Source organism: Esox lucius, chromosome 15 (assembly GCF_011004845.1).
Source record: "Esox lucius isolate fEsoLuc1 chromosome 15, fEsoLuc1.pri, whole genome shotgun sequence".
Taxonomy (NCBI): Eukaryota; Metazoa; Chordata; class Actinopteri; order Esociformes; family Esocidae; genus Esox; species Esox lucius.
The window spans coordinates 7,972,384-7,994,404 of record NC_047583.1 but is presented as its reverse complement, the minus strand read 5'-3'; the positions used below and the strand labels follow the sequence as shown (position 1 = coordinate 7,994,404).

General features: G+C 42.8%; 1 protein-coding gene across 2 annotated transcripts in view; it reads left to right on the top strand.

The window, feature by feature from the left end:
- The window catches only part of gfra4a (GDNF family receptor alpha 4a), a 174,346-nt gene extending 153,649 nt beyond the window's left edge, over positions 1-20,697 (top strand). For both annotated transcript variants that reach the window (XM_010879402.4, XM_034297227.1), the window contains exons 6-9: positions 6,749-6,858; positions 11,261-11,395; positions 16,535-16,719; positions 20,228-20,697. In XM_010879402.4, the coding sequence (XP_010877704.2) occupies positions 6,749-6,858; positions 11,261-11,395; positions 16,535-16,719; positions 20,228-20,383 (586 nt within the window). In that variant the 3' untranslated portion in view covers positions 20,384-20,697. The remainder of the gene's footprint in view (positions 1-6,748; positions 6,859-11,260; positions 11,396-16,534; positions 16,720-20,227) is intronic.
- The last annotated feature ends 1,324 nt before the right edge of the window (positions 20,698-22,021 follow it).

Here is a 22,021-nt window from a genome sequence, read left to right as displayed (position 1 = left end):
CTTGCCATGCCTCACACACACCTGTTCCCAGTGAAAACTTCCCCCGAATCTCTGTCCTGCCTTTTCCTCGGACGAGAGAAATAAGTGTTTATCATACCATTCCTCCAATGAAATCAATGGCACATTAGCCGATGGGAGATCTGTTTTGATATTGCACATTCTACTTGTCATGTTTGTGTCACATGTATCGAGTTTATTCCTAACTCATCTATCTGACATATTCAGCGTTGAGGTGAACTCATTTAACATTAAAGTAATGGGCCATTTGTTATCTAAATATTTCTATAAAACACAATAATGCATCCCTTCTTTGGATGCAAACACACAAACTAGATGACAAGTTCTTAAACATTCCCTTTGTCTATGTCCTGACTCTCCAAAACCACCTTTATGTTCCAAGAAGGCTCCCACAAAAGTGAGGGCTATGACACTTCTCATTAGTGGCGTTGGTGGCCTTAACCGGTTTTCTCATCTGGGTCTTGTTCCTAGGAAATAATCATCCCCTGTTAACATTGTCCTCATATAGGGGCTGTTTATTGAGAATTCAAATAAAAAAAACATCTTCCTGACTCTGCAGTGCAAAACAGGACAGTTCTATCCAGTGATGTCATTCCTTTGATAAAACATCTCTTTCTAAGGGAAACACTATCATAAATGCATATTGTTAACTCTAGTATGCCATGCTGTACAGCCCTGATATACTCATTCATGTTTCAAAACCTGCAATCTTTTAGAAACGGGTCCAAATTGATCAACACAATTGAGCTTGGACCAAAGACATTATTTTGAGGTCGTCCGTGGGCCTCTCACAGAAAGAAAAAATCAGATTTTACATTGAGGCGCTTTTTCTTTAATGTTTTCCCTTTGTATCTTTTGTAATTTCTTCTGGAATAAGATCATGAATGTATGGTCCGCACCGCAACACAGAGCGAGCTTGTCAACTGGGCTGCGTTCATCATGGATAACGTACACATGCTCTCGACAACAATAAACCAATAAATAAACTTTATTAACAATGTACTGCTGCATTTTACAACACTACTCAACTGTCTGGCCTGCTCTAATAGAGTGATCCACTTATTCAAAAACATATTTTTCAAAGAAGTGTTGCCGTAATTACATTTTTGACAATGTTATTTCACCTGGGATACCTCTGAATATGACAGACCGTATAGGATTCCTCTATAGTCTACGATTTAATATGTATGCAATTCTACATATGTACAGCCAAACATACCAGTAGTTGTGTGCCAATGTATCCCCCCTCCCCTCTGTCTAAATTCACCTTCCTGGACAGTGGCCCTCCTTCATGAAACTTTCTCAGAAAATATCTCAAATTCAAGTGTGGGAAGAGACTTACGATCATTTCCAAGTGTGACTCATGAAACTGATGCGCCTGGGGAAAATGTGCGTAGATGTCATTGCAGATTGATAAATCGGAGAAAGCCGTGGACGTTTTGTTTATACACTCACCTAAAGGATTATTAGGAACACCTGTTCAATTTCTCATTAATGCAATGATCTAATCAACCAATCACATGGCAGTTGCTTCAATGCATTTAGGGGTGTGGTCCTGGTCAAGACAATCTCCTGAACTCCAAACTGAATGTCAGAATGGGAAAGAAAGGTGATTTAAGCAATTATGAGCGTGGCATGGTTGTTGGTGCCAGACGGGCCGGTCTGAGTATCTGCTCAGTTACTGGGATTTTCACGCACAACCATTTCTAGGGTTTACAAAGAATGGTGTGAAATGGAAAAACATCCAGTATGCGGCAGTCCTGTGGGCGAAAATGCCTTGTTGATGCTAGAGGTCAGAGGAGAATGGGCCGACTGATTCAAGCTGATAGAAGAGCAACTTTGACTGAAATAACCACTCGTTACAACCGAGGTATGCAGCAAAGCATTTGTGAAGCCACAACACACACAACCTTGAGGCGGATGGGCTACAACAGCAGAAGACCCCACCGGGTCAGAATTTGGCGTAAACAGAATGAGAACATGGATCCATCATGCCTTGTTACCACGGTGCAGGCTGGTGGTGGTGGTGTAATGGTGTGGGGGATGTTTTCATGGCACACTTTAGGCCCCTTAGTGCCAGTTGGGCATCGTTTAAATGCCACGGCCTACCTGAGCATTGTTTCTGACCATGTCCATCCCTTTATGACCACCATGTACCCATCTCTGATGGCTACTTCCAGCAGGATAATGCACCATGTCACAAAGCTTGAATCATTTCAAATTGGTTTCTTGAACATGACAATGAGTTCACTGTACTGAAATGGGCCCCACAGTCACCAGATCTCAACCCAATAGAGCATCTTTGGGATGTGGTGGAACAGGAGCTTCGTGCCCTGGATGTGCATCCCACAAATCTCCATCAACTGATGCTATCCTATCAATATGGGCCAACATTTTTTAAAGAATGCTTTCAGCACCTTGTTGAATCAATGCCACATAGAATTAAGGCAGTTCTGAAGGCGAAAGGGGGTCAAACACAGTATTAGTATGGTGTTCCTAATATTCCTTTAGGTGAGTGTATATGACACACCCGTAATTGATGTGGGTGTGGCGATCATCCACGTATAAATTGACAGCTTTCTGCATATATTACAGACTAAAAGCGTTAATTAACCAGCGTTATTTTGTACAGAAATATTGTATGCAAATATCAAATCATCAGAATATTGTTTTATACCATAGTTTTGCATCTGATTTGAGAGCTCAGAACTGATACAAGCGATTGCTGTTAACATAGATATAATTAGAGTAGATTCAAATGTATTGTCATTGAACAAATTCAGGTACAGTACAGTACGTTACTAAGACGTCCTGCCTGTTACATTTCAGCGGTGTAAATCTCTAAACAATATTTGGATCCTGAGTGGATATGTAGTTGCTGGGTAACAATGGTGCAGCCATCTCCCAACTACCGAGACAGACACACAAACATCACTTCCTGTCAGGTCAAACAACTGACAGCTACATCCAACAGATGTGCAACAGACGGAGGGGAAAAAATACCAGCAATTGTCAGTGAGTGTACCCCTCAAAGAACAATAACCAAAAGTACTTGAAGAAACTCAACGGTTGCAGTTTTTTTTTACTTTTCTCCCATCGATCACGTACAGTCGATAGGTTTTGTCTCATTACAGTCTGACAGGGTACTGGTAGCCAGGGCTTTGGAAGCCGGGACTACAGTGAATATGGCAGGACCGTCACACAGGACTACCTCACTTCATTTTACAACAATATGAGCGTAAAACATTTAGACCATATGTCCACTTGTCACATCCCTTTTCCCTATCTGGTGGAATCTATAGAAGTGCAATGAAGGCAAATGTGCAATTAAATTGTGCATTTCCCTGTACGATCCGGAACAATCCCATGTTAGGTTCCTGGCTCTAGAATGCACTATGAGCTATGATTGGTTAAAACAGGCGAGCCATTGAATATTATTGGTCAAAAAGATGACACCGGTATTGTTGCTCAACCAGGGGGGGTGAAAAAAATGCCACAGAACTATTTTAACGAGAGAACGAGCTGGAAATTGCATCTGGAAGAGTGACAAAGATGACAAATGTTCTAAAAAGATACTATGAATTTGAATGCAGATATTATGCACTGGCCCATATGGGTCTTTGTCTTTGTGTACTGGCCCGACTTTAGGTCTTACTGGCCCCGGGCCAGCAAGCCATCTTTAATGTTGAACCCTGAAATTTAAGGTATTGATGCAGTATTTAACATTTTACACATCACTCATTAATTTGCACACTATCAAAGTGAATCAATCAAATCCCAGGACACTGAGTGAAAGCCAAAACGCTGTTTTGTAGGAAAGAGCCCTCCAAGTCTGCATCCTCCCATGTACAAATAACCGGACAGCCGAGTATATAAACTGTGTCTAGTTATTCTTCACACCTCATTACATTTCCTGGTCCAATCGTTAGTACAAAGAAGGAAAGGCAGTGTTACTAGCACAGACCAGACCACCTGGTACAAGTAGGCCCATACCACTGAATGTCCCAATGGTCAGTTCAAATGCGTACATAACTGTGTGTATAGCTATGAGCGTTTCCATTGAATGTGTATAGTGCAAACAGTCAGTGTTGTTCATCAGCTTGATCTTACCTGTCATACTCATTAATTTCTCACCCTATGTCCCTCTTCCCCCTCTGTCTCCCTCTCCCTGTCCCTCCTCCCCCTCTGTGTATCTCTGTCCCTCTTCCCCTTTTCTCTCTCCCTGTCTCTCTTCCCCCTCTGTCTCCCTCTCCCTGTCCCTCCTCCCCCTCTGTGTATTTCTGTCCCTCTTCCCCTTTTCTCTCTCCCTGTCCCTCTTCCCCCACTCTCTCTCCCTATCTCTCTTCCCCCTCTGTCACTCTCCTCTGTCTCTCCCAGTCCTACCCCCCCCCACCACAACAGAACATCATCTCACTCTCCCTCCCTCCCTCCCTCAGTCTCTCTCTTTCTCACTGACAGAAAATCACCTCTCCCTCCTTCCTCCCTCTCCCTCCCCCCCCCACATTCCCCTCTTCATCTGACAGAACATAGTCTGCACTGTTTAATCTAGTTCCTCTTCAGATGTCAGGAAGACAAAAGAGTTCATCTGTCACAGCTATCGATCAGACCTTCCTCTACTAGCCGGGCCACAGGGTGTGTCTCCACAGTGTTCAGGTGTCCAATCTCACTCCAGTCTGACAATATTAACTAACTGCCAGTCTGGGATGCCTGCACACAAACACACATACACACAACAAAAACACCTACACAAATCCAGACACACACCGCCCTTCACGCACACCATCCCCATGACAGGAAATGTGTACCACAGTGGAGAGATGGCAAAAGGCACCTGTTTCCCTAGGTTGTACAATACTTTGGTACCCCATTCTCTGTCATACTGTCATGGTACCCTTTTACCTAAAGGGGTGAGTAGGGAGGAGAGAATAGCAGAGGTGGGGGACTCGAGTCACATGACTTGACTCTGAGTCACAATTTTCAGGACTTGTGACTTGCTTGATTAAAGTATGAAAATGACTTGACTTGACTTTGACTTGAGAACAAGTTACTTGAGACTTGACTTGACTTGAAGTGGAAGACTCGACAATGACTTGAACTTATAATAAACAAACAGCAATACAATTATTTTATATGCTGTGACATCAGCACCACTAATCAGCCTATGTGCCTTTAACGCTGCACAATTCAAACCGCGCCAAACATGGCAGACAGTAACGTTAGTTGAGCTCCATAAATAGTATCGTTTGGATACAAGCACTTTGAACTGGACCGTGTGAATAAAAAAAAGATTTGCCAGATGCAAAATATGCAACACAACAGTATCTGGCACGACAACTACAACGTCAAATGTCATTCGTCATTTTAAGAACCACAAGGAAAGGTAAGAAAGTAATCTCTTTATATTCAGTTTCACTAAGATCTATAACGATAAAGTTACTAATGTAATGAATTAATCTTTTGTTTGTCATAATTTGGCCTTGGTTGCATATTATGGTTTTTTTTCTTTCTTGTTAGAAATGTGACCATTATCATTACTGAATACGTCTGGTAAATAGATGTAAGGGAATTTGACTATAACAGTGGCATAGCCTGAATTTTAATGTTGATGGGCATCTTAAAATGAGCGGGCATGTATATTATTACACGTAGGCTATAATGTCTGTATTAAATGTGCGCATTTTCAAGTATTTGTGGACTGCGTGTGGAAACTAAAAAGCATTGTGCTTACACCATAACAGTTAACTTTACTGCATGAACGGCTATGGAGGCGCCGATGTGATTACTAGCATCTAAACTTTTCGAAGAGTTTTTTTTTTTTACTCATACAGACAAGAATAATTACAGCGTAATTACATATTAAGCAGTTTTTCAGTCACAATAATTAGTTTATAAGGTTGTTATTATTAGCCCTTATTACATGGATTGGCTGAATTCCAGTGCAGAATGCGTGTTATTTCTTGATAACAGACCGTTGCCATGAAAAACCGCGCGTTGCTATGGACGCAGCAGGATTCTAACCAGAGACGGAACGGACTATTTTCTTTAGAGGAAGCAATACAATCGTTTTTAAATCAATAAATTCTTTTTGAAATCAATATTTTGTGTCAAATTATTGATTTATTTGGTCGGTAGCCATGTAATAAGCGGGAGGTATAGCGAGGCGGTTGTTATAGCGAATACAACCCCTTCAGGCTGATTCAAGATCCCTCCGCTTCGTCCCCCCAAAAAATTGTACCACGGGGGAGAAAAATATTTGATTTTGAAATCGAGCTTATACCGAGCGCACGTCAGAAACAGAGGACAGTGTGTGTGTGTGTTCATCTCTTTAGTACTGTGACTTGACTTGACTTGAAACTTATAAGGACTCGACTTGACTTGCTTAGGGTGAACCCTTGACTTGACTTGACTTGCTTGATTTATCTGAACTGTGACTTGAGACTAGGTAGGTAGGAGAGAATAGTGATGAGTAGGGAGGAGAGAACAGTGATGAGTAGGGAGGAGAAAATAGTGATGAGTAGGGAGGAGAAAACAGAGCAGTTGGCTGCTCCTTGTGGCGCAAGGTTCTGCTGGCAGGAGCACATTCAGTGGTGTGCTGAGGCCATGCGTTTTATGTGTGTGCATGTGTGTGTGTGTGTGGGGGGGGAGGGGGGGGGTGTATTGGCAGTGCCTCTAAGAGAGCCACGCCGAGCCATGCGGAGGTAACTGATGTTCTGTGTCCTCATCCCCCCAGGTCTCGTTGGGCTCAGTTCCAGTATGACTGCCAGCCATCGGACCACTCTGCCAGTGGCTGCAAACAGGACAACCAAGCAGCCTGTCTTCTAGCCTACACCGGCCTCATGGGTAACAAAATACACTCTGTACCCTTCTAGCCTACACAGGCCTCATGGGTAACAAGATACACTCTATACCCTTCTAGCCTACACCGGCCTCATGGGTAACAAAATACACTCTGTACCCTTCTAGCCTACACTGGCCTCATGGGTAACAAAATACACTCTATACCCTTCTAGCCTACACATGCCTCATGGGTAACAAAATACACTCTGTACCCTTCTAGCCTACACAGGCCTCATGGATAACAAAATACACTCTGTACCCTTCTAGCCTACACCGGCCTCATGGGTAACAAAATACACTCTATACCCTTCTAGCCTACACAGGCCTCATGGGTAACAAGATACACTCTATACCCTTCTAGCCTACACAGGCCTCATGGGTAACAAGATACACTCTATACCCTTCTAGCATGCACCGGCCTCATAGGTAACACCAAAATACCTCAGATACTGTATATAGTAACGGTTGTGCTCATAAATTTGCATACCCTGGCAGAAAATGTAAAATTTTGGCATTGATTTTGAAAATGTGACTGATCATGCAAATAAAGTATTTTATTTAAGGATAGTGATCATCTGAAGCCATTAATTATCACATAGTTGTTTGACTCCTTTTTAAATCATACTGATAACAGAAATCACCCAAATGGCCCTGATCAAAAGTTTACATACCCTTGAATGTTTGGCCTTGTTACAGACACACAAGGTGACACACACAGGTGAACATGTCAATTAAAGGTGAATTTCCCACACATGTGCCTTTTTAAATTGCAATTAGTATCTGTGTATAAATAGTCAATGAGTTTGATTGCTCTCACTTGGATGCACTGAGCAGACTAGATATGGAGCCATGGGGAGAAGAAAATACCTCCACAACAAGGTAATGGAACTTTATAAAGATGGAAAAGGATATAAAAGATATCCAAAGCCTTGCAAATGCCAGCCAGTACAGTTCAATCACTTATTAAAAAGTGGAGAATTTCAGGATCTCTTGATACCAAGCCAAGGTCAGGTAGACCAAGATTTTAGCCAAAACTCCCAGAATAATTTTTAAGGATACAAAGAAAAACCCACAGGTAACCTCAAGAGCAGAGGTGGGCAATATTTTTCACTGGGGGGCCAAACTGAAAATGCCAGAGAGCATCGTGGGCCAGATTACTTTTTTAACCAACATGCCTAAAAAATCTGCAAACCTCGTCAGGTATTTTTTATTTTTTATTATTTTAAAAGTTTTGGATGTATCGTGGGCCGGATAGAATGACTCAACGGGGCAGATCCGGCCCGGGGGCCTTATCTTACCCAGGTCTGCTCAAGAGAAATACAGGCTGCTTTGGAAAAAGACGGTGTGGTTGTTTCAAGGAGCACAATATGACAATATTTGAACCAAAATGAACTGCATGGTTGAGTTGCCAGAAAAAAGCTTTTACTGCGCCAATGCCACAAAAAGGCCTGGTTACAATATGCCCGACAACGCCATGACACTCCTCACAGCTTCTGGCACACTGTAATTTTTAGTGACGAGACCAAAATAGAGCTTTATGGTCACAACCATAAGTGCTATGTTTGGAGAGGGGTCAACAAGGTCTTTAGTGAACAGAATACCATCCCCACTGTGAAGCATGGTGGTGGCTTACTGATGTTTTTGGGGTGTGTGAGCTCTAAAGGCACGAGGAATCTTGTGAAAATTGATGGTAAGATGAATGCAGCATGTTATCAGAAAATACTGGCAGACAATTTGAATTCTTCTACACGAAAGCTGCGCATGGGACGCTCTTGAAATTTCCAGCACAACAAGGACCCTAAGCACAAGGCCAAGTTGACGCTCCAGCAGAAAAAGCTGAAGGTTCTGGAGTGGCCATCACCATCTCCTGACCTTAATATCACCTAGCCACTCTGGGGAGATCTCAAACGTGCGGTTCATGCAAGACGACCAAAGACTTTGCATGAGTCATTTTGCCAAGACGAATGGGCAGCTATACTACCTGCTAGAATTTGGGTACTCATCGACAACTATTACAAAAGACTGTACGCTGTCCTTGGTGCTAAAGGGGGCAATACACAGTATTAAGAACTAAGGGTATGCAGACTTTTGAACAGGGGTCAGTTCAGTTTTTTCTTTGTTGCCATGTTCTGTTTTATGATTGTGCCATTCTGTTATAATACAGTTGAATGTGAATCCCATAAGAAATAAGAGGGGTTTTGCCTGCTCACTCATGTTTTCTTTACAAATGGTACATACAGCTCGGGAATTTTTTTTAAGACCACTGCATCTTTTTCTTTCCTTTTCAAAAAAGTAGAAAAGGAAAGTTTTGAGTGAGGAACAGAAGGGCTAAAATTAAGAGACCACTGCAAATTGAACGCTCCTGTTCCTCACTCAAAACCTTCCTTTTCAACTTTAATGGAAAGAAAAGAAAAACGTGCAGTGGTCTCTTATAAAAAAAAAATCCAGAGCTGTATATTATCAATTCTCCAAGGGTATGCAAACATTTGAGCACAACTGTATCTAAGGTAACTACTGATACTGTACTCTGACTGTAAGATAAGGACTAACTAGTCCCCTGCTCTCCAGTTTCCTCATGCCTGCGCAATTATGGATGACATCTGATCGAAATGGAGACGGCAGAAGAGACAGGAGAGAGGGAGAGGGACATGGAAAGGACACCTGGAGGGAGGTGGACAGAGAAAAAACCTAGGAGAGAAAGATGGCGAGAGTGAAAAGGAAAGAGTTATGGAGGAGGAAGGAAAGAGCGATGGAGGAGGGAGGAAAGAGTGATGGAGGAGGGAGGAAAGAGTGATGGAGGAGGAAGGAATGAGTGATGGAGGAGGGAGGAAAGAGTGATGGAGGAGGAAGGAAAGAGTGATGGAGGAGGAAGGAAAGAGTGATGGAGGAGGGAGGAAAGAGTGATGGAGGAGGAAGGAAAGAGTGATGGAGGAGGAAGGAAAGAGGGAAATGGAGGAAGGAAAGAGTGATGGAGGAGGAAGGAAAGAGTGATGGAGGAGGAAGGAAAGAGTGATGGAGGAGGAAGGAAAGAGTGATGGAGGAGGAAGGAAAGAGTGATGGAGGAGGAAGGAAAGAGTGATGGAGGAGGGAGGAAAGAGTGATGGAGGAGGGAGGAAAGAGTGATGCAGAGAGGTGGCAGTCGAGGGAAGGAGGGAAATGGAGGGAGAGGAAAAGAGCTACAATAATAAAGAATAATAAAGAAAGGAGAAATGGGAAACAGTGTCCTAGTGATTGTACCAGACATCTCCCATAGCAGAAGACTGAGAGAGCCTTGCGAGGTTCTGAGAGAGGCTTGCTGTTGTTTTGTGCTCAGGGACCAGAGAGAAATCGATGGAGGTAAATGGGTAGTTTTAGTTTTTGGGCCACACTAGCGCCTCAAAGTGCTGCAATTTCTGAAAAAGGTACTACTACAAGATTCTCTGACACAAAATAAAGCTTCATTCATTCCCCATACAACAGCCCTGAGAGGACTCTACATCAACACATCTACTCCCTATGGACTCTGGTCTAAAGCAGTGTGCTACATAGGTGATAGTGTGCTATGGACTCTGGTCTAAAGCAGTGTGCTACATAGGTGATAGTGTGCTATGGGCTCTGGTCTAAAGTAGTGTACTATATTTGGTGCACCCAGCCCAAAACAACCCAGTGAACGTCCAAACCGAGAGATAAGTAATGCAGTGGGCTTTTGGGTCTTTGAATGCCAACAGATCCATTCTCCTGGCGTGCTTTACCGGGTGCTTTAGTGTCTGAATAAATGTGAACGTTGTAATTTCATTGGTTGTGTGTAAACAGTGCGCCCCAGGTTCTGTTTGTTAAGACTGTTGGTGTATTTTGAAATGTAAATGGGAATGTTTGTCGGGGAGCCTCATCTTGATGTCATGTACCATTTAGTTTCCCCATTTCACTGTGACAAAATGGATTTTCTATTTCAATTCAATATTTGTTTTTCTACCCTCCACCTCCCTGTCCCTCCTCCCTCCACCTCCCTGTCCCTCCTCCTGCCCCTAACTCATCCACCTCCCCCTCCCTCCACCTCCCTGTCCCTCCTCCTGCCCCTAACTCATCCACCTCCCCCCTCCACCTCCCTGTCCCTCCTCCTTCCCCTAACCCATACACCCCCCCCCCACCTCCCTGTCCCTCCTCCCTCCACCTCCCGCTCCCTCCACCTCCCTGTCCCTCCTCCTTCCCCTTCCCCTAACCCATACACCCCCCCCTCCACCTCCCTGTCCCTCCTCCCTCCACCACCCGCTCCCTCCACCTCCCTGTCCTTCCTCCATCCCTCCACCCCCTTACCTCCCACTCCCTGGCCAAACCCATCTTCTGTCTTCTTGTTACTCAACCCTCCCTCCAATATCCTTACCCCTCCCTCACCCTCCCTCCCTCCCTCCCTCCTCTCTCTCCACAGGCAGTACCATAACTCCTAACTACCTGGATAACAGTACATCCAACGTGGGTCCGTGGTGTTCCTGCTCCGCCTCTGGCAACCACCGAGAGCAGTGCCATGACTTCCTAGAGTATTTCCATGACAACGTCTGCCTCAGTGAGTGACAGGGCCACTCCACCCACTGTAGTAGATCATCTGTGGCTGCAGTTACCGTTGTAACATTGCCAACAACATACTTTAAATGTATCTGCAGCTTAACTAGCAACACAGTCAGTTGCTATGACAATCATTGTAAACTAGTGTTGCGGTCAGACAGAACACATCATCATGATAGACAGTTTGACCTCTCCGTGCTATATGATAAACTGGAGTTTCAGACATGACCTCACCATGCTATATGATAAACTGGAGTTTCAGACATGACCTCACCATGCTATATGATAAACTGGTGTTTCAGACGTGACCTCACCATGCTATATGATAAACTGGTGTTTCAGACATGACCTCACAATGCTATATGATAAACTGGTGTTTCAGACATGACCTCACAATGCTATATGATAAACTGGTGTTTAAGACATGACCTCACCATGCTATATGATAAACTGGTGTTTCAGACATGACCTCACAATGCTATATGATAAACTGGTGTTTCAGACATGACCTCACAATGCTATGTGATAAACTGGTGTTTCAGACATGACCTCACAATGCTATATGATAAACTGGTGTTTCAGACATGACCTCACAATGCTATATGATAAACTGGTGTTTAAGACATGACCTCACAATGCTATATGATAAACTGGTGTTTCAGACGTGACTTCACAATGCTATATGATAAACTGGTGTTTCAGACATGACCTCACAATGCTATGTGATAAACTGGTGTTTCAGACATGACCTCACAATGCTATATGATAAACTGGTGTTTCAGACGTGACCTCACAATGCTATATGATAAACTGGTGTTTCAGACATGACCTCACAATGCTATATGATAAACTGGTGTTTCAGACGTGACTTCACAATGCTATATGATAAACTGGTGTCAGTGCAGACGCAAATCTGTCTCTCACTACACCTCATCAGTACTTCATCAACGTGGTGTGGTTTTCTTTGCAGACATTCAGATAATGCAGAGAAGAGAGCAGCATACAGTAGGATAATGAACAGTTATATACAGTATAAGGCATATAATATGAAAATGCTGGGGAGTTTCATACAGTGGAATAATGCTGAGGAGAGTTGCATGTGGTAGGATCATTGTAAAAAGAGAATTGAATACAATAGAAGAACTTGAAAACAATAATGACACCATAGTCTTAATAGTAAAATTAGTATGAGGGGGTACTTGAGGGGTGCTCCAAGCAGAGCAAATATCTGTTGGTGGTACAGTAACTGGAAAATGTTGAGAACTACTGTTTAGGATAATGCTATAAAGAGAGTTGCATACATTAGCAAAATTCTAAAAGAAAGTTACCTATGGTTGGATAATGCTGGGCAGAGGGTTGCATATAATAGAATAATGGTGAGAAGAGAGTTGCATGCAGCTTGATAATGCTGAAAGAATTGTCGCATACAGCAGGATAATGCTGAAAATAGTTGCATACAGCAGGATAATGCTCATAAGAGAGTTTACAATAGTTCCTTAAACAACTGAGACATTAGAGAGACCTCACAATCTGTCTTCCATTCTCCTAAAAAAGACAGTAAATCTGTCTTTCCTGTCTTCCCTCCATCATCTTTCCCTCATTCTGACTCTCCCTTCCATCGCTGCCTCTCACTCCCCTATTCTCTCTCCCCTCCCCCTTCTCTCTCTCTGTCCCCCCTTCCCCTTCTATTTCTCTAATGGCTGATAATGGCACACTAGCAGTCATGATCAGGATGAACACGTTTCTAATGGCGGTGTTCAGTTCACGGCCCAGTGGTCTGGATCATACTATCACCTAATGAGAGACACATTCATGCCAAGGCCCGAATGGCGACCTATCCCCTGGACAGTGCCCTAGAACCCCCAGGCCCCTGGTTGGGCATAGTGCATTGGATGAATGAGGACAGGGTGCGGTTGAGGAGCATCCTCGGGGTGTAAAACCCTTATCAGTCAGCCACTGGGTTTCAGGAGGAACTCAAAGCACACACAGTGATTCAGGGAAAGAGGTTTTGGATCGAAAACAAACAATAGTCAAATAAATACATCCATATTTAAAGAGCTTTATTGGCATGAGAAACATTTGTTTACATTGCCAGAGCCAGTGGGGAATATGTAAGCTATAATAAATAACAAAAGTGGAAGCAGGAATTACACACAAAAATCGGAAATTCAGAGTAGAATTAGTGGTTAGTTCATGAGTATTTAACCTCTGATGCACTTCAACGTGCTCGCGGGACTTAATATACCTGTGTTCTAAGGGGTACAGATGCATACCTCTGTTCTAATGAGTACAGTTACATACCTCTGTTCTAAGGAGGGCAGATACATACCTCTGTTCTAAGCAGTACAGTTACATACCTCTGTTCTCATGATTACAGATGCATACCTCTGTTCTAAGCGGTATAGTTACATACCTCTGTTCTAAGCAGTACAGTTACATACCTCTGTTCTAAGCAGTACAGTTACATACCTCTGTTCTAAGCGGTATAGTTACATACCTCTGTTCTAAGCAGTACAGTTACATACCTCTGTTTTAAGCAGTACAGATGCATACCTTTGTTCTAAGGAGAACAGATGCATACCTCTGTTCTAAGCAGTCCAGTTACATACCTCTGTTCTAAACGGTACAGTTATGTACCTAATGAGTAGTGAGTCCTGCCTGCTAGGCAACAGAGGTAGAAGTGTCCCCTGACAAAGCCAAAATACTTCACCATTTATCTGGGACATCTGGTGAGTGGACTTAACTACCAGATCCAAATAAAAGCATATTTTAAAAGAGTTTCAGACTCCAGTATCTGAACTGAACAGGCCTAGTACACTCAACATACCAGAGAAAAGTGAGAGACATAAGAAGAGCAAGACAGGAGAAAGAGGAGAGAGAGACAGAGAGAGGAGAGAGAAATGAGAGAGGAGGGAGAAATGGGAGAGGAGAGAGTGAGACAGAGAGAAATGAGAGAGAATGGGAAGAGAGGGGAGAGAGAGAGAGAGAGAGAGGAAGACTTCATATGGCCTTTGATGACTGTAATTCAGTTAATTGTGTTTCCTGCTGGAGAGTTAATGAGCTGGACAGAGAGGACTAATCCCAGGAACCACCCTCTACACTTTGAAGTGCACTATTAATCATATGCTCCTGGTCAGACGTAGGGCACTGTATAGGGAATAGTGTGCCTTTTGGGACATAGACGGAGAATAACACTCTGGGAAAGGCAGCCGTTGGCAGTCAGGGAGCGAAAAACTAAAAAAATGAAACATCCTCCGAAGTGAAGCTGTTCATCCAGGTTTAGAAACAGCTGTCAAACAGCTAGCTACCTGCATTATCTTCATTATTATAATGGTATAATGATTTAATGGGATAATGGTGGCTAGAGTAACTACTTCACCTTAACATGCCCAACAGCTTCTCTGGTCCTCAGATTGTCCCCATACTACCAGGTTACCACCAGTGGAGATTCATGGAGGTCACCATCATAACATGTCAGGTCCCAATTGCTTTTAGTTATTTTAGATTCTTTTTTTATTTCATCTCATGGTTCAATAAAATAAAATGAAAACAACTAAATGAACAATGTGCAGTAATGTATTGATTATTGGTGCTGTGTTTACGTAGTTGACTTAAATCATCCACAACAACGACAGAGAGGGAGCGAGAGTGAAAGAGAGAAAGAGCAAGAGAGTTAAATTGGGGAGACAGAGGGATGAGGAGAACAGAGGGATGAGGACAGAGGGAGGTGTGGAGGAAGAGAAAAGAAAGGGAGCGGTCACAGAGAGAGAGAGACTTTACAGAGCAGTGTGTCTAGAACATAACCAGTTAGTCTGTCAACACAACATTGAATTGCTGACTACAACTTCACCCGTCCCACCATTCATTACCACCCCATCCTCCAGCCAGTCTGGTAGTAGTTGTAGGTTTTTGTACAGTACACAAGAAAGGTCCGTGAGCTGATTAGACTGTTGGAGAAGAGCTACTGTGTGAATACTGCAGTGCCGGTTTGATTGAATTCAATCTTTGTGGCCCGGTGATTGACAGCAGTGGAGAGTCATAGCCTGCCTCTTTAATTATACAGCAGCAGCAGTACGCTTTAGCACTCAGGTGTGTGGTGGGGAATGCAAATGACTGCTGCTCTCTTCATTGCCTTTGTTTTCACAGTCATTATATGAAGCAGTCACTGTGCTTGTCTTTTGTTACGGAGATCAGATATAGACTCTCATCCTAATCACTGCTGAGTGACGTCTCCAAAGATACTAGAGTATGTCTAGCTTTATCCCAGACGGTGTTTGTCATAATGTCATGTCACGTTGTGCCTTGTGTTTATTGGGTAAATATTGACCTGCGTGTCAATATTGGTGCGTTAGCATGCTATTCAGAGTGTATTTACTCAACGTGTGATTCTTCAGGAAGTCATTATCAGAATTATTTCAATCAGTCGTACTCAATACAGATGAAGCTGTACTCAGTACAGACGGTGGTCAGAGGACAGGTCAGTAACACAATATCACAGGCAGACACATGATAATGTTAACTATAGCCTTTTGTAAAGGAAAGGCCTAGTTTATTTCTCTAACTACAGACGTGAAATGTGAAGAAGAATAACTTTCTGTTACAGGAGACATATTTTAGGTTCTCCCTATTAAAGTACCACATTAATGATGTATCATCTGGTTCATTTCTTCATAGGACCTGATTATAATTGAAGTGACTTTCATGCAGAAGTAACCTTTGAAAGAGGAGTCGGCCATTATCTCTGTGAACGTGAATCCATTAAATGTATATTTATAATTTATATTAATCATGACTGCTTCCCAAGTGGCACCCTATTTGCTATGAAGTGCACTTTTAACCAGGACATCAACTCGGTTCATGTAGTGTAGATTAAGTTCTATTCCTATCCTTCTGACCCACAGCTGCTCTGATATGAAACTTTCAGACGAGATATAAATTAATGAATGCCCCCTGGAAAGTCTCTAAGATGTGTGGCTTTTGATGGTAGACTGAACAAGTTGACACAAATAACCCTTTCAAACAGGTCCATGCAGGGTTAACACACACACACGCAGAAGAATACACACACACACACCCTTGCCCACATACACACGACCACGTACACACCTCACTGTACTTTGGTTCTGTATGTTGTGAACAGGGAAAGCCATGTTGGCGTTTGGTAACGGGACAGACAGCCACTCCCCTTCAACAGCCAACCAACCAGGGAGGCCCAGCCCTGCCCTCGCCACCCCTGACAATCACATCCAACGCCCGGCAACCACCATCCACAGCATCACCATGGAAATGGAACAGAATGTCCTGAGAGCACAGATACCCACTCAGGTGAGGAGAGAGATGGATCAGGGGAGGACGGAATAGAGGGGGACAGGAGAGGGGAGGAGAGATAGCTTATTAAATAAACTTATTGGAATATTGGATAGCAATTGTGGAAAGTTTTGTCAGTTGTGATGGTTTGTATATGTTAGAGTTTGGCCTAATGTGCAAACTGTGTAATGTACAGTAGCAAATAACCTTCAGCGCTTCAAAGGGTCATTTTGAAACATGTTTTACACTGTTTATGGTAGGATTACAGTTTTTCTCGAGTGCGAAGATACTTTTAATGAAACTGGGGTCAAGTTGATCTCCTTTTTAACCTAATGAGCACAGCAGTGTTCTTTGTATGCAAAACAGTAATTTCTCATTGCTTTCACACAGAACGTCAATGCTAAGCACATTTTTGCAAAAGAGCAAACACATCTCTCTACTAAAACATACAGTGTTTGGTCGCAGTTGATACAGATTATAGCATTGTCATTCTTTAATAATGTTACTGTTATTGCCAACATTTTAATAGAGAGTTGTTTCTCTTTTGCAAACATGTGGTTAGCATTGACATTGTACGTGAAATGAATGAGAAATTACTAGGCCTAACTGTTTTGAAAACAAACAACACCACTTTGATCATTTGGTTCAAATGGAGATCAATTTGACCCCAGTTTTAGACATGCGTCTTTCTGGCTAACTGTGCTTTAAAATTTGGACCTGCATGTTAACTGTTTTAAAAAATGGGAAGTCTGCATGGATAAAAGTCCTCAAGTAACTAAGAAAAACTGTAACTGTTTGTTACAATGACTTTATTGAGAGGACTGCATTACATTTTGTTTTGATGACTTACACTCATTACATTTCATTAAAAACGTAGGGGTTGAGTAGCTTGCACTTAACATCAAACAGCTTTTTTTCTGTAACTGGGTTAGTTAACATCAACATGCTTTTTTACATTTATTTGGTTAGTTAACATCAACATTATTTGTTACATAGGTTAACTAGGTTAGTTAGTTAGTTAACATCAAAAGGCTGTTTAAAAGAGAATACTTTGTTACAGTATTTGGCCTAGTGGCTTGTTTACAGGAACTAGGATAGTTGCCGTGTTACAGTAGCTAGGATAGTTGCCTGATGACAGTAGCTAAGATAGTTGCCTGGTTAAAGTAACTAGGATAGTTTACATCAACCCAGTGTGTTGGGCATTTATATACAGATCAGCCTTATAGTTCCTCTTCATAAATCACAATAAAGACTTTGCCCTTAATTGGCAATTTCTACTAAGTTAATATATGGAATAGTTTTAAGATGGTCACACCATGGATCATTTAGCAATTGGATTTAGAGTTTAAGGACCTATGTACTTTCATATAAATAAAAAAAAAGTATTGTAATGACAGTGCCATTACTGGCATGGTAAATGGAACCATGCTGTTAAACATAATTAACACGGACAAACAATTTGTAGGTAGTAGTTTGTAGGGATAATTAAAATGTGTACATTTATAGATAAAAACAAGTTTTATGCAGTTGAGGTAAAATGGATTGACTGGCTTTCCGTTATCGCATGTATTCATGAAACAGCACTGACTCTTGTGTCTTATTGTTTATGTCACCATGTGGGTGGCAGCTCAGTGAGGTAGCATAGGCTGGTCTAACTAGAACTTTACAATGTTTCCCTCATGAACAATGGTCTGTTACTAGGAGATAGAGGGAGGGAGGGAGGGAGGGAGGGAGGGAGGGAGGGAGGGACAGGGTGTGTTCCTGTGGAGTTCAGCTGACACAGAATAGCGGGCGCAACTCCAGGACGGTGGGTTTGATTCCCAGGGGTTGTCATTTTCAAACTTACTGTGTGCACTCACTACTGTTACTACTAAGACTTTCCGGATAAGAGTGTCTGCTAAATGACTTAACTGTCAAAATAAGGGGGGGCGGGAGTCAGTAAGTGAAGAAGAGGAAGGAAGAGGGACAGGGAGAGTATCAGAAGCCTCATGAATCTGTGTTTAACATGCACCCCCTTCATCCTCATCTTGACCTTATCGGCTCTGTTTCAGTGTGAAGAAAATGCATGTGATGTTAGACAGCTTGAGACGTGGTCAGTGGATGGACTGGAAAAACAAATGTTTCTTTAAACAGTCTTGTCCTTGGTTCAGTTATACACCACCGTTCAAAAGTTTGGGGTCACTTAGAAATGTCCTTGTTTTCCATAATAATTGAGTAATTGACAAACTTAGAAATAAAGATTTTCATCGAAATGATAAAATCCTCCTAAGAATCCTCCACTTGCAGCCCTGATGGCCTTGCAGACTCTTGGCATTCTAGTTGTCAATTTGTTGAAGTAATCTGAAGAGATTTCACCCCATGCTTCCTGAAGCACCTCCCACAAGTTGGATTGGCTTAATGGGTACTTCTTACGTACCATATGGTCAAGCAGCTCCCACAACAGCTCAATAGGGTTGAGATCCGGTGACTATGTTGGCCACTCAATTATAGACAGATTTCCAGCTAACTGTATCTTCCCTAAATGGGTATGGTGTGGCGTTGCAAAAGGGAGTGATAGCTTTCCTGCTTCAAGATTCCTTTTACTCTGTACAAATCTCCCATTTTCCCACTACCAAAGCCCCCCCAGACCATCACATTGCCTCTACCATGCTTGACAGATTGCATCAAGCACACCTCCTGCATCTTTTCATTTGGTCTGCATCTCACAAATGTTCTTTTTTGTGATCCGAACACCTCTAAGTTAGATTTGTCCAATCTTCCCTGGTCCAGTGTCTGTATTTTTTTGCCAATCTTCACATTTTCTTTTTATTGGCCAGTCTGAGATATAACATTTTATGCAACACTGCCCAGAAGAGTCACCTCTTCACTGTTAATGTTGGGATTGGTGTTTTGCCTATGCTATTTAATGAAGCTGCCAGTTGAGGACTGTTTCTCAAACTACACACACTGTATTTGTCCCCTTACTCAGTTGTGCACCAGGGCCTCCCACTCCTCTTTCTATTCTGGCGCTGTTTGTGCTGTTCAATGAAAGGAGTAGTACACAGCATTGTACGAGATCTTCAGTTTCTTGGCAATTTCTTGCATGGAATATCCTTCATTTCTTAGAACAAGAATAGACTGATGATGTTCAGAAGAAAGTTATTTGTTTCTGGACATTTTGAGCCTGTAATCAAACCCACAATTACTGATGCTCCAGATACTCAACTTGTTTTAAGGAAGGCCAGTATTATTGCATGTTTAAATGCAAAAGGGTTTTCTAATGATCAAAAATGTGCCTTTTAAAATGATAAACTTGGATTAGCAGACAACATGCCATTGGAACACAGGACTGTTGGTGGCTGATAATGGCCCTCTGTATGCCTGTGAAATTCATTTAAAACATTTACAATGTCTACACTGTATGCATTTCTGATCAATTTGATTATATTTGAATGGACGAACAAAGTGACCCCAAACTTTTTAACGGCAGTGTTCATTTTATATTTCCCTTTCCTAGCAGTGTGTGTTTTTGTGTCCCTCCATGCAGGTGAATGAGAACGACAGACTGTGGGCCAATGAGGGTGAAGACTCCACATTGTCCTCCCCGGGGCTGTTAGATCATGGAGCCTCACCTCTCCACCTCTCTCCCTTGGCCTGGACCCTGCCTCTGGGGCTCTGCCTGCTGCTACTCACATACCAGTAGTCTGGTCTGGCCTGGTCTGGACCAGGTCTGGTCTCGGTCTGGTCTGGGTCTAGTCTTAGCCTGGACCTGGTCAGGGTCTGGATCTAGTCTTTCCCAGGACCAGCTCTGGGTCTTGGTCTTTGACCTGAACAAGGCCTGGACCTGGTCTGGGTATGGACCCAGTCTATGTCTTGACCAGGATCTGGTTTTGGCCTGGGTCTAATCCAGGTACAGACTACATCACAGACCTGACTGACACAGGGGTGGAGAGAGAGAGAGAGAGAGAGTGAGACAGACAGAGGGAGAGCGACAGAGAGGGAGAGAGACCGACAGACAGGGAGACAGAGAGCGAGAGAGACCGACAGACAGAGCGTGATGGACAGACAGACAGAGAGACAGACAGACAGATGGACAGAAAGACATGTATATGTAAAAAAGAAAAGGGACTTTTCCATCTCTCCTCCTTCCTCCCCCTTCCTCCCCGCTTCACTCGTATCTCTGTTGGCGACTCAGTGGAACTGTGGTCTCATTCTCTGTGGCCTCGAAGCAGGGGAGAGAGGCCACTGAGATGACAGGGGGACACACACAAGCCCACACACCGCTGAACGACACCCATTCTAGTCTGTACAGTATGTATGTAAGCTCCAGCGAGGGCCTGGGTGTTGAAGGTATCTGGAAGGTGTACAGAAGAACCGCAGAGGAGCTGTTTTACACGGAACCCCTCGAATCAGCGGAACTCTGGTAGAATGGACCAACTAGGTTCTAACGGTTCCAGAACATCCAGTACATTCCTCCATGGTGTAATATATTGACGTGAACATTCTGAAGACTCTCCTCCCCCAATGACATCTCTCCTTACACGGCAGCACAGTATGAGAGCAGAGCCTTAGGCCTGGTCCCAAAACACAACATATCCGCTATGTAGTGCACTACTTTTGACCAGGGCCCACAGAACTCTGATCAGAAGTAACACACTACATAGGGTGCAGAGTTCCATTTGGGACATCTTCTCATGGAACCACTCTCCTGTTTTGTTTACATGTACGTTTTGAATTTAGTGATGACATAGTGAACCAACTTTGTTAACAGCCATACTAAGCACTAGCACACAGAAGGAGGGTGGGTTTGTTAATATTTGAATAAAACATTTGTTACTGTATAGTTCTATGTTACAGGCAGACAGTATGTAAATTCTGTCCTGATGTCACAACTTTATTTACAAGGTGAAAGGAAGAAGGCTGAGTCCCAAATGGTAGCATATTGCCAATCTAGTGCATTACTTTTGACCAGGGCATGATAGAGCACTAGTTAAAAAGAGTGCACTAAATAGGGAAGAATGCCATTTGGACTCATACCTGGGAGTGATTCCCTGATAATGTAGATATTTAAATGAAATGTTCTAAATGATGGAGAACTACGAACTAAATCTATTTTTATGTATGTGGACCTAATCACACCAAAAATCTATTTGTCATGTGTTGCAATCATGGAGACATTGGACACATTCCCTTTTCCCATGTTCTTTGTTAGTCTGCTGATTGCCATGGCCCATATCAATGTATCAGGCTACCATTTTAATGGTTACCATGTCTCCAACAGCATGTCAATCTACCATTCAAATGGTTACCATGTCTCCAACAGCATGTCAATCTACCATTC